The 13,402-nt window shown below is 43.9% G+C and overlaps 1 protein-coding gene across 1 annotated transcript in view; it reads left to right on the top strand.

The window, feature by feature from the left end:
- Positions 1–13,402, top strand: part of LOC141094183 (uncharacterized) — a 184,260-nt gene that overhangs the window by 131,649 nt on the left and 39,209 nt on the right. Inside the window, 5 exon segments of the mRNA XM_073579942.1 lie at positions 2,301–2,450; positions 2,580–2,759; positions 2,842–2,965; positions 3,049–3,146; positions 3,344–3,425. Coding sequence (XP_073436043.1) covers positions 2,301–2,450; positions 2,580–2,759; positions 2,842–2,965; positions 3,049–3,146; positions 3,344–3,425 — 634 coding nt within the window.

Here is a 13,402-nt window from a genome sequence, read left to right as displayed (position 1 = left end):
CTCGTTGTTTCCCACGCCGTAATCCATATCAGGGGAAAATACAGTTTGCAAACGGGATGGTGCTAAGATGCGACCGTCTCAGCTGTAAACCACTGCTGGGACGGGATGTCTCAACCCAGGTGTCTATAAAGGAAGGTACACCTATACCCTAGGGTTGATGCTCTGGTACATGCACAATAGGTATCAGAGAACGCTGAAAACGGCATTCATGGTATCCTACATGTGAAAGTAAATGATCCTGAAGGGGTGAGACACATCTAGTAACCTATACACAGCTGCACTGAGTGCAACATTATGATTAACTAGAAATAGGCCAGATGCTATTGCATCGGAAGTGCGGTGAAATGAACAATCGCCGGCGGGCGGCTCAGCCAATGAGCGGTGCCGCGCAGGATTTGAATCCCCTGCCAAAGCCCCTGGCGCTTAGCCAATGAGAGGCGCGGGATTCAAATCCCCCGCCGGCTGAGCCAATGAGAGGTGCCGTGTGGGATTTGAATGCATGCATGGCCCTCTCACCCCCCCCAATCCTGGTATGCATGCTCCCCTCACCCCCCAATCCTGGTATACAAGGTCTTCTCACCCCTCAATCCTGATATGCATGGTCCTCTCACCCCCCCAATCCTGGTATGCATTGTCCTCTCGTCCCCCTATCCTGGTATGCATGGTCCTCTCACCCCCCAATCCTGATATGCATGGTCCCCGAACCCCCCCCCATCCTGGTATGCATGGTCCTCTCACCCCCCAATCCTGATATGCATGGTCCCCGAACCCCCCCCCCCATCCTGGTATGCATGGTCCTCTCACCCCCCAATCCTGATATGCATGGTCCCCCGAACGCCCCTATCTTGGCATGCGTGGTCCTCTCACCCCCCCCCTTTCCTGATATGCATGGTCCTCTCACCCCCCTATCCTGGTATGCATAGTCCTCTCATCCCCCAGTCCTGGTGTGCATGGTCCTTTCACCCCCCAATCCTGGTGTGCATGGTCCTCTCATCTCACCCCCAATCCTGATATGCATGGTCCTCTCACCCCCCCCCCAATCCTGGTATGCACGGTCCTCTCACCCCCCTATCCTCGTATGCATGGTCCTCTCACCCCCCCCAATCCTGGTATGCATGGTCCTCTCACCCCCCTATCCTGGTATGCATGGTCCTCTCACCCCCCCAATCCTGGGATGCATGGTCCCCGAACCCCCCCCCCATCCTGGTATGCATGGTCCTCTCACCCCCCAATCCTGATATGTATGGTCCTCTCACCCCCAATTCTGACATGCATGGTCCCCGAACTCCCCAATCCTGGTATGCATGGTCCTCTCACCCCCCCCTTTCCTGATTTGCATGGTCCCCTCACCCCCTATCCTGGTATGCATGCTACCTCTCACCCCCCTATCCTGATATGTATGGTCTTCTCACCCCTATTAAACTGGACACATAAAAAAAAACATTTATACTCACCTTTCTTCACTGTGCTCCAGCGCTGTCACGTTCTGCCGGAGGCCAGAGGAGGAGTGTGGTGCTGGAGTACGTGCATGCCCATACCGCGCTGTCCGGCGCCATATTGCTGAAGGCACACTGCAAATGTGTCTTCAGTAAAATGGCGCCGGATAGCGCTATGCGCATGCGCGATTCCGACACCTCACTCCTGCTCCGGTGAGAAGAGAAGCGCCGCAGCAATGCTCCTCCCGGTCAGGTAAGTATGTAATTCCCCGCCCCGCCGGCTGAGCTAATGAGCAGAGCCGCGCGGCTTGGCGGGGGATTCAAATCCCGCGCGGCAACGCTCATTGGCTCAGCCGGCAGGGCGGGGGATTTGAATCCCGCGCCGCTCATTGAATCCCGGCCGCCATATCGGAATGCCCATAACTTGGGTGGTCCAATATGGTGGTGCCGTTTTTGTCACAGAGCCGATTGTCAATTATGTAAGTAGATTATCAGAGATTAGTTTATTTTCAATAGACGTCTTTTGCACTTTAGCACTAAAGCCCTTTCTTTGGACATATGAGATATGTGATGTGGATATGAATGGTATTATATATGTTTTATGGAAAACTATTTTACTGCACTTTGTTATAAAATTATGAGAAATTAATGATTGTTAAATATATCTATAAAAACACACTTTTATGTTATACCCACTTACCCACTGCTTGAGAAAGGCTCAGTGTGAGCCGAAACGCCGCCTTGACATGTGGGCCTGAATAAAGTCCACAGTGCAAAATATGGAGTTCTGCCTTCAGTTCTAGTTTTTGTCAGTAATTATATTATATAGAATTTTTTATGATGTTACATCGTCTTTCTATTCAGGTCTCTACAATATCAGATCCTGTCAGTGAAGATCTTCTATATTAGAGAATTTTCCTGATTTACCCCTGAAGGATGGATATGGACAGAGACAAGATGGTGGAGAGGATATTACACCTCACCCTAGAGATCCTCTTCCGGCTTACTGGAGAGGTGAGAGATTCTGATGACGTCACATTACATCATTTTTATAAATGGGAATAACAGATGGACAGAACTGGAGAGGTGAGGACTCTGGAAATGTCTGTAGTGAGATTTATTAATGTGTCTCTCCATAACCAGGATTACACAGTAGTGAAGAAGACCTCTAGTGATCACTGTCAGGACCCAGTGTCTGAGGGATGGGGAAGACCCTTTAGCCCAATCACAGGGCCTCCACCTCACCCCCTGATACATGAGGACATCAGTGACCAGAAGATCCTAGAACTCATCTACAAGATGATTGAGCTGCTGACTGGAGAGGTGACTCTGGTGGGAATGCTGGGACATTATACAGTAACACTATGAAAGGATTGGGGGATGACGGTATCATTGTATGTGTCAGGTTCCTATAAGGTGTCAAGATGTCGCTGTCTATTTCTCTATGGAGGAGTGGGAGTATTTAGAAGGACACAAACATCTGTACAAGGACATCATGATGGAGGTTCCCCAGCCCCTCACATCACCAGGTAATAGACAGGACTAAATACACACGGCCTATAATTATCTGTATGTAAAGAATGAATTCAGTCCCTGTATGTGTTTCCTCCAGATCTATCCAGTAAGAGGACAACACCAGAGAGATGTCCCCGTCCTCTTCTTCCACAGGACTGTAAACAAGAAGATCCCAATGTTCCTGAGGATCATCAGGTAGATGGAGAAGAAGGTGTCATGAGATCTCCCCTATGATGTGTAGACGGCTGTGAAGGTCTTGTGCTCAGTCTTGTTTTATCCACCAGTATTATATGTTTTATACTTGTGTAATGAGAACGGTGAAGATGGCAGAATTAGAGCTGATCATAGATGTGACTTCTCCATCTGTCTGACTTTTACAGTATTTATTTCAGGGTGAAGATCTTAATATTACTGAGATATATTTGAAGGGTGATGAGTGGTGTAAAGAGGAGATTCCTACATATGGATACCCAGGTGAGTAGTAACCACTAAATGTATAGAAGTCACAGATTTTTCTCAGTCACCGGTTGTGGCTGCTTCATCGGTCTTGTAGTCAGGCCATATAACAATCATGTGATCACCATTTTGCCTCTAGACCACAAACTGTTCCTCCACCCAAAACTGTTCAAATGACTTTGGGTATTGAAAGCCCTATTCTATAGAATTTACAACCTGGAGGATTCACCTACCCCCTGGTATTAGCAAACCAAACACTGAAAGTTACCTGCCCAGATCTGTAAACTGCAAAGCCAAATAACAGCGTACGTTATTCCCTTCTTTGCTGCTGAATGTGCTCATATAAGACCAGGTCCAGTCGTTCTGGCAAAACCTAGCGTTTATGATTGACAAGTTTAGCTATGCATTGAGGGCCAAGTGGGAATTTCTGTACAATAACAGAGTTTCCTTTATCCTGACTTTTCAGTTTCTTTTAAAACCAACTAACTTCAAACAGGATCGTGATAAACTGCATAAAACACATTACACCTGTGCCATGATATATCTCACAGCTGTATGTGGTTGATGGCGGTAATATTAATTTATTCAGGCCTGCTGGAGATACAGTATGATGGCTTTGCTCATCATTCCACGTCATAAATGACATTATGTTTCCAATTCTAAGTAATTCAGATTACTGTACAATCTTTTCTGCAATGGGGAACACTAATACTTTTTCTACTTTTCTGGTCAGGACTCCTAGTAGCTCCAATGATCCACCATAAATTAGTGGAAGGCTGGTTGAATTTTGAATTCTCTCTTCATACATACGTTGTTAGTGATGTATCTTTATTTTGTCTATAGTTTTTCATTTTATATGAGTTGTGGTGGGATTTCCCTGAATCACTTATTCGAGTCTGCAACTTCCTTCTATTCTTTAACCCCTTTCTGCCATCCGACGTACTATCCCGTCCATGGGACCTGGGTCCCTATGCCCATGGACGGGATAGTACGTCGGCGCGATCAGCGGCGCCCACGTGGTGAGCGCCGCTGATCGCGGCCGGATGTCAGCTGATTATCACAGCTGACACCCGGCACAATGTGTCAGGGGCGGTCACGGACCGCCCCCGACACGTTAACCCCTTGCACACCGCGATCAAACACGATCGCGGTGTACCGGGGGTTAAAGGGAAGCATCGGCAGGGAGGGGTCTCCCTCCGTGCTTCCCTGAGCCCCCCACGGCAGCGCAATGTGCAGCGCTGCTGCGGGGGGCTCCTTTCCTCCAGGCCCCCGAATCCAAGATGGCGACGGGGGCCTGAGGAAACTGGCTTCCGCAGTGCCTGCAAAGCGCAGGCATGAGGAAGCCTTCTGCAGTGCCTGTGTCAGATCGCGGATCTGTCACAGTGATCTGTGATGTGACAGATCAGCGATCTGTCACAGGACAGTGATGTCCCACCTGGGACTATTTAATAAAGTAAAAAAAAAAAGTGTTAAAATAATTTAAAAAAAATCGCCAAATAAGTTAGAAAAAAAAAAAAAAAATATTCCCCCAATAAATCCATTTTTTGGAAATAATAATAAAAAAAAAAAACAATAAAAGTACACATATTAGGTATCGCCGCGTCCGTAATGACCCGCCCTATAAAACTGTCCCATTAGTTAACCCCTTTAGCGAACCCATTAAAAAATAAAAATAAAAAACGAAGCAAAAAATAATGATTTATTATCATTCCGCCAAACAAAAAGTGTAATAACGCGCGATCAAAAAGACGCATATAAATATTCATGGTACCGCTGAAAACGTCATCTTGTCCCGCAAAAAACGAGCCGCCACACAGCATCATCAGCGAAAAAATAAAAAAGTTATAGCTCGCAGAATAAAGCGATGCAAAAATAATTATTTTTTATATAAAATAGTTTTCATTGCATAAAACCGACAAAAACATAAAAAAAGACCTAAATGAGGTATCGCTGTAACCGTACTGACCCGAAGAATAAAACCGCTTTATCAATTTTACCGCACGCGGAACGGTGTAAACGCACCCCCCCAAAAGAAATTCATGAAACGCTGGTTTTTGATCATTCTGCGTTCCAAAAATAGGAATAAAAAGCGATCAAAAAATGTCACGTGCCCGAAAATGGTACCAATAAAAACGTCAACTCGTCCCGCAAAAAATAAGACCTCACATGACTCGGTGGGTCAAAATACGGAAAAATTATAGCTCTCAATATGTGGTGATGCAAAAACTATTTTTACAATAAAAAGCGTCTTTTAGCGTGCGACAGCTGCCAAATATAAAAACCGCCATAAATAGTAAATCAAACCCCCCGATATCACCCCCTTAGTTAGGGAAAAATAATAAAATTAAAAAATTTATTTCCATTTTTCCATTAGGGTTAGGGCTAGGGTTAGGGCTCAGATTAGGGTTAGGGGTGTGTTGGGGTTAGGGTTGGAGTTATAATTGGGGGGTTTCCACTGTTTGGGCACATCAGGGGCTCTCCAAATGCAACATGGCGTCTGATCTCAATTCCAGCCAATTCTGAGTTGAAAAAGTCAAATGGTGCTCCTTCCCTTCCAAGCTCTGCCATGCGCCCAAACAGTGTTTTACCCCCACATGTAGGGTATCAGCCTACTCAGGACAAATTGCAAAACAATTTTTGGGGTCCAATTTCTCCTGTTACCCTTAGGAAAATAAAAAATTGGGGGCAAAAATATCATTTTTGTGGAAAAAAATGATTTTTTTATTTTCACGTCCGAGTGTTATAAACTTCTGTGATGCCCTTGGGGGTTCAAAGTGCTCACCACACATCTAGATAAGTTCCGTGGGGGGTCTAGTGTCCAAAATGGGGTCACTTGTGGGGAGTTTCAATAGTTTAGGTACATCAGGGGCTCTCCAAACGCACATGACACCCGCAGACCATTCCATCAAAGTCTGCATTCCAAAACGTCACTACTTCCCTTCCGAGCCCCGACGTGTGTCCATACAGTAGTTTTCTCCCACATATGGGGTGTCAGCGTACTCAGGCCAAATTGGACAACAACTTTTGGGGGTCCAATTTCTCCTGTTACCCTTGAGAAAATGAAAAAAATGGGGACTAATTGATCATGTTTCTGGAAAAAATACGATTTTTTTATTTTCATGCCCTGGCATTATAAACTTCTGTGAAGCCCTTGGGGGTTCAAAGTGCTCACCTCACATCTAGATAAGTTCCTTAGTGGGTCTAGTTTTCAAAATGGGGTCATTTGTCGGGGGTTTCCACTGTTTAGGTACATTAGGGGCTCTCCAAAGGCAACATGACACCCGCAGACCATTCCATCAAAGTCTGCATTCCAAAACGTCACTACTTCCCTTCCGAGCCCCGACGTGTGCCCATACAGTAGTTTTCTCCCACATATGGGGTATCAGCATACTCAGGACAAATTGGACAACAACTTTTGGGGTCCAATTTCTCCTGGTACCCTTGGGAAAATAAAAAAATGGTGACTAAAAGATCATGTTTGTGGAAAAAATACCAATTTTTTATTTTCACGCCCGGGCGTTATAAACTTCTGTGAAGCACTGGGGGGGTCAAAGTGCTCACCACACATCTAGATAAGTTCCTTAGGGGGTCTAGTTTCCAAAATGGTGTCATTTGTGGGGGTTTCCACTGTTTTGGTACATCAGGGGTTTTCCAAACGCGACATGGTGTCCGATCTCAATTCCAGCCAAAAACGTCAAATGGCGCTGCTTCCCTTCCGAGCTCTGCCATGCGCCCAAATAGTGGTTTATCCCCACATGTGGGGTATCAGCGTACTCAGGACAAATTGCACAATAACTTTTAGGGTCCTGTTACCCTTGGAAAAATAAGAATTGAGGGTGAAAAGATCATTTTTGTGGAAAAAATATGATTTTTTAATTGTATGGCTTTATGTTATAAACTTCTGTGAAGCCCATGGGGGTTCAAAGTTCTCACCACACATCTAGATAAGTTCCTTAGGGGGTCTAGTTTCCAAAATGGTGTCATTTGTGGGGGTTTCCACTGTTTTGGTACATCAGGGGTTTTCCAAACGCGACATGGTGTCCGATCTCAATTCCAGCCAAAAACGTCAAATGGCGCTGCTTCCCTTCCGAGCTCTGCCATGCGCCCAAATAGTGGTTTACCCCCACATGTGGGGTATCAGTGTACTCAGGACAAATTGCACAATAACTTTTAGGGTCCTGTTACCCTTGGGAAAATAAAAATTGGGGTGAAAAGATCATTTTTGTGGAAAAAATATGATTTTTTAATTGTACCGCTGTACGTTATAAACTTCTGTAAAGCCCTTGTGGGTTCAAAGTTCTCACCACATATCTAGATAAGTTCCTTGGGGGGTCTAGTTTACAAAATGGGGTCACTTGTAGGGGGTTTCCACTGTTTAGGTACATCAGGGACTCTCCAAACGTGACATGGCGTCCAATCTGAATTCCAGCCAATTTTGCATTGAAAAAGTCAAACGGCGCTCCTTCCATTCTGAGCTCTGCCATGCACCGAAACAGTAGTTCCCCCCCACATATCAGGTATCTGCGTACTCAGGACAAATTGCAAAATAACTTTTGCAGTCCAATTTCTCCTGTTACCCTTGGTAAAATAAAAAAAATTGAACCTGAAGTATTTTTTTTATGAAAAAAAGTTAATGTTCATTTTTTTTAAATATGCAAAAAAATTCCTGTGACGCATTAACCCTTTAGTTAATAAACTTCTTGAATGTGGTTTTGAGCACTTTAAGGGGTGCAGTTTTTAGAATGGTGTCACTTTTGGGTATTTTCTATCATGTAGACCCCTCAAAGTGGCTTCAAATGTGATGTGGTCCTAAAAATAAAATGGTGTTGTAAAAATGAGAAATCGCTGGTCAACTTTTAACCCTTATAACTTCCTAACAAAAAAAAATTTTGGTTCCAAAATTGTGCTGATGTAAAGTAAACATGTGGGAAATGTTAGTTATCAAGTTTTTTGTGTGCCGTATCTCTGTGATTTAAGGGCATAAAAATTCAAAGTTGGAAAATTGCGAAATTTTGAAAATTTTCGCCAAATTTCTGTTTTTCTCACAAATAAACGGAAGTTATTTGAATGAAATTTTACCACTAACATGAAGTACAATATGTCACGAGAAAACAATGTCAGAATCACCGGGATCCATGGAAGCTTTCCAGAGTTATGACCTCATAAAGGTACAGTGGTCAGAATTGTAAAAATTGGCCCGGTCATGAACGTGCAAACCACCCTTGGGGGTGAAGGGGTTAAATAAAGGTCTCAATTACCTCTTCCAAATGCCTAAAATCTTAAATCTAAGACATCTCAGCTCTGCACTATTATAAAAAGTTCTCTCTGAATGTCTAATAGTTATTCAAGAAACACATCTGACAGAAAATATACGCCTTTACAATAGTTTAGATTTTTAAGAACCACCGAACCCCATACTCTAATTACTTCAGAGAGGTTTCATCACTGGTTAATTATTATTTTTTTTTTTTATTGAAGATTGTTCAGCTTGATCATTTCAGTAGATGTTTTATTGTCTGTACTAACAGTTTTGACCATCATCCTTCAACTACTTTAACCTTTCTACATGGATCTGGACACAGACCCCAAGGATTGGACAATGGTGTGGCCTGCTATGTGGTATGAGATGGCAAGAGAATAGTCAGGTAGCCGGGTCAAAATCAGAAAACACGAGTAGTCAGTAAACGGGCCGGTGCCACCAAAGGAAGCAAATAAAACAATCCGGGAGCTGAGCACAGAGGACTGAATCAGGAGAACAAGGCTGTATCTGGCAGTTTCTGGCAATATGCTTTGAGCTTTAGTAGGGCATGGTGCTTTCCACTTGGCTGAATCAGGAATTAGATTACTTCAGCTGGACACCACACACATCCATACTGCCTGACTTGATGGGACTACTGTTTCCAGGCACCCTAATCTTAGTGGCTGGACAGAGCATGCGCCACCCAGAGGTTCCGAAGTCTCCTCGATCACCAGTGCCACCTGCAGAATAAATAAGGCGATGTCCGATGACAGAAACAGATGTCGCATGAGCAGATCCCAGAGTAGATGGAACACACCATTTGCAGAAGCCCTAATTTGACAAAATGGCAGAAAACTAGAGCAGTAGAAATCCCCATAAAGTGACTCCATTTTGGAAATTATAACCCTCAGTGAATGAATGTATATAATTAGTGACTATTTTGATTCCACAGCCACTTTCCAGAAATTAGCACGAAGAGGATGTTGGACAGTGAAAATTTCACATTTGCCATTTTATTACCATAAACTAACTGGGTTCTTCTCACTATGTTAATACTAAATACATGGATGTTAAATGTGGTTTGGACACACAGCAAGACTCAGAAGCGAGGGGGAGATTTGATTTGTGAGAACAGATATTGCTGGATTGGATTATGGAAGCCATGTTGCTTTTCAAGAGCCTTTGAGAAACTAATAATGTGGAAACCTTGGTTTTATCGATCACCCATGCACCACGGGCGAGGGGACCCGCCCACCAAGGACAGAAAACCTTTGTAAGAGAAAGTTCTTACTGAGAGAGCTGGAAGAGCCGGACACAAAATTGCAGACAATTCTTCTTGAAGCTGAGGTCGAAGTTTATTCAGAAGATACACGGCAAAACAGAACGGACAATCAGAGAAGTTGAAATATGCGGGCAAAAACAGGAATTCAGACGGGCAGAGATTCGCTAGGAAGTCTGGCGATGATAAGGCTCTGTGCCCTGGCCATGGTGAGGCACAGTGGCATGATGGCGATGGAATGGCCCCGATCGACAGTAACAGGGGCTTCTTCTACATTATGAGAACAAAAAAAGCTGCATTTTGCCGCAGAGGGTGTTAACATTATAATTCTAAGGCGTTTACATGATAATTCTAGAGAAACGTGGTTTAGAACAGAGAATATAATGACATAATATGAAGATATTAATTAACGTTTCTCCAAGCAACACTAAAACCCATAAGTCATTGGTATCTATGGCTACTGTCTTAAAATCGTATCACTGCTTTCAGACTTGATCCATAAATTCATGCATTTGACATTTTAATGATTCTTCTCTCTCTACCAGCAATATCACATAAACACACATTGACCATATATTTGGTGACCCTATTCCCCTATTGATCCAATCTTCCTCTATGCACATCTACTGAAGTTGGTAGGAGACATGATCTCATTTTCCATCCTCCATTTAGGACATTTTATTAGCTCTTTTGTAAAAGTTGAATCTTCTCTAACTTTCGACAAGCTGGCTGCTAGAGACAACATGGCCGCTCAGTATATTATGGCTGACCATTCTCTTACAAGTCCCCCTCTTGTACTCTATCCAGAGTACAACATACAGTGCTGTAATATTCATGGGTGAATTATTGAAAATAAGAATATTGAGGTAATTCAGCGCTTTATGCGCGTGTGTGTAAGGGCAAAAGTCCCTAAAAATAGCACAAACACCTAATAAAAAAAATAATTCAAATATTAGTCACAAAAATAAGTTGCACAATAATTGTCTATTGGTCTTTTCTTCTCATTCTTTGGCTTCTGGATTTTCCTGATCTTCGTCCCCTCTCACACTATCAGCGTCCCACTGTATAGTGTGAAACATCTTCTCCCGATCATCCAATAGGTTCATGGTCCCAGGAGTCGAATATGAAAATCTTCAGCTGACCTGGAGAAAATAGAAAAAAAGTGGAGTATCAGTCCTTACCAGAAATCTCAGTAAAATAATTAAGAAGTCTACACTGATTGATATGAACAATTGTAATCACCTTTTTAGCTTGAAAATTTGAGCAAAGACTTAATCATTGTTGTTGGGATGTAAGGCACTAGCCTGTCCCCTTCAATGGGCAGGGACTCAAGGGAATTGAACAGGGATGAGTCTCCATCCTTCTCCTGTGCCTTAGCAAGATCTTGAAGAGGAGAAAAAAAGGGGGGGGCTCTCAGGGTTTTTTAGTGACTGCAGCGATAACTTCTTGGGGATATTTGTCATCGCCCGTAAGTGCAGCTTCCTTGGCTGCGTGGTCTACATATGCATTACCAAGAATGTGGGGGTCAGGAATCAGCCTCTGGTGCCCTTTAATTTTACAGAAGGACCATAAATTTGGGAATTCTTTGCCCCGTTGCTCAATTTGTTTAAGAATTTCTGCATGCTGCAAGGGCTTGTTCTGTGAATCAACCATCCCCCTCAGGGCCCATACATTGACATACAGGGTGAGGGATGAAACAACATAGGCGCTATCACTGAAGATATTCATTGGCTCTGTACACACAAAAATGACCTGTAAAGCTGGTTCCAATTCAGCTCTTTGAGCGGAGAAATGACCAGGGAGTTTGTACTGCAGCAGCAATGGCTTAGCTGGAAGCCACACAGCTAAGCTTGTGACGTAATGCCCCTCATGCCAATACCGAGCTCCGTCGATATAGGAACAAGGGATCCCGTCCTGAAAATCAGCTCGGAAGGGGGAGGGGGTGACATTAGCCTGCTCAATTTAACAATCGTGACTTTTTCCTGCATATTGCATCATCTGGGCTAAATGATATCTCTCACCCACTTCGACTTGTAAGTCACTAGTCTCAAAATCAATGATCCATTGGGCCATTCTCAGTGAATTAATACCTGAAGCTTTTCCTTTCAGCAAAGTTTTTAAAGTGACATGCGGGGTTTGTAAAATTAAAGGGGCAAATCCCACTATATGTTTCACTTGATTCATAGTCCAGTGCACGCCCAGTAGGTGCTTCATGCACAGAGTGAATCCTTTTTCCATGGGGGTAAAGCCTGGCAAACATTTCCAAGGGTCTCTTTGTGTTCACATTCATCGACAGTTTGAATTAATAGATCATCCACATACTGTAAGACTTTGTCTCCGTAGCCAAGGGGTTCTAACACTTGAGCCAATGCCTGATGGAAATACACAGGGGAACTGTGAATTCCAATGGGTAACCGCGTGAACAGGTATTGCACATTCTCAAAAGTGAATGCAAAGTGGAGGGCAGACTCAGGTGTTAGGGGTACTGAGAAAAAGCCATTTGCAATGTCCAAACAAGAAAACACTTTACAATCACCCCTCAGCTGTGACATAACTTCAGGGACAGATGCAACGAGATGTGATGCTGAGGGAGTGTACTTATTTACAAGTCTCAGGTCTACTACCATTCGAAAACTGCCATCTTCCTTTTTCACAGGTAGAATAGGACTGTTACATGGGCAATTTCCTTTCACAACAACACCTTGCTTTTCCAATTCACTGACTGCAACCCTTATGTAAGGGATTGCGTCCTCAGGAATACGGTACTGACGCTGGAAACGTGGCAGTTTTTCACCATCAATTTTAACCTGAGTTTGCATTTACCCACAATCAGTTTTCTTTGAGATCTACAATACAGGGAACCTTTGCTTCAATTCATTTTTTAAAGCATCATTGTCAGTATTTTCAACATTTTCATCAGCACCTAATCCGAAGCTAGCAATGGGTAATTTGTGACTCTCCTGATCTTCCTCCACAGGTACAATTACAGAACAGATAGTGGCTTCTTTGTTCCGCCACAGAACTTTGTTACATAAATCAACAACAATTCCCATTGCTCCCAAAACATCAGTTCCCAAAATATTGGACCTTAACTGTGGGTTTACCCAAAAAGCGCATCGAAGACCCCTTTGCTTCGATCCCCCTGTGTCCTGAAATCTCAGGTTTACTGGACGACTTTTCACTGCTTGAATACAGGAGCCCTCAAATCCTACCAAAGTGGTAGTCTCAGGAAGGCCAGGGGGTGACTGCAATTTGTGTCTTGTTACTGAAACTGAGGCTCCTGTATCGATTAGGATGTTTTCCCACGGCAGCCCCTCTATTCGCCCTTTGACATAAGGTCTCCCATCGTTGCCCAGGGAAAGGGGGGCAAGGAGGGTAAGGGGAACAGGGGGAGCACTCCATCAATCAGTATTACCTGCGGTGGGAAGCCCGAAAAATCCATCATCCTCTTCTGGGCACGGCTTCCGTCCAACAGCT

The sequence above is a fragment of the Dendrobates tinctorius genome, unplaced genomic scaffold (assembly GCF_039654945.1).
Source record: "Dendrobates tinctorius isolate UK_male_01 unplaced genomic scaffold, ASM3965494v1 ptg000063l, whole genome shotgun sequence".
NCBI classification, from domain to species: Eukaryota; Metazoa; Chordata; class Amphibia; order Anura; family Dendrobatidae; genus Dendrobates; species Dendrobates tinctorius.
This window is presented reverse-complemented; position numbering and strand designations above follow the sequence as displayed.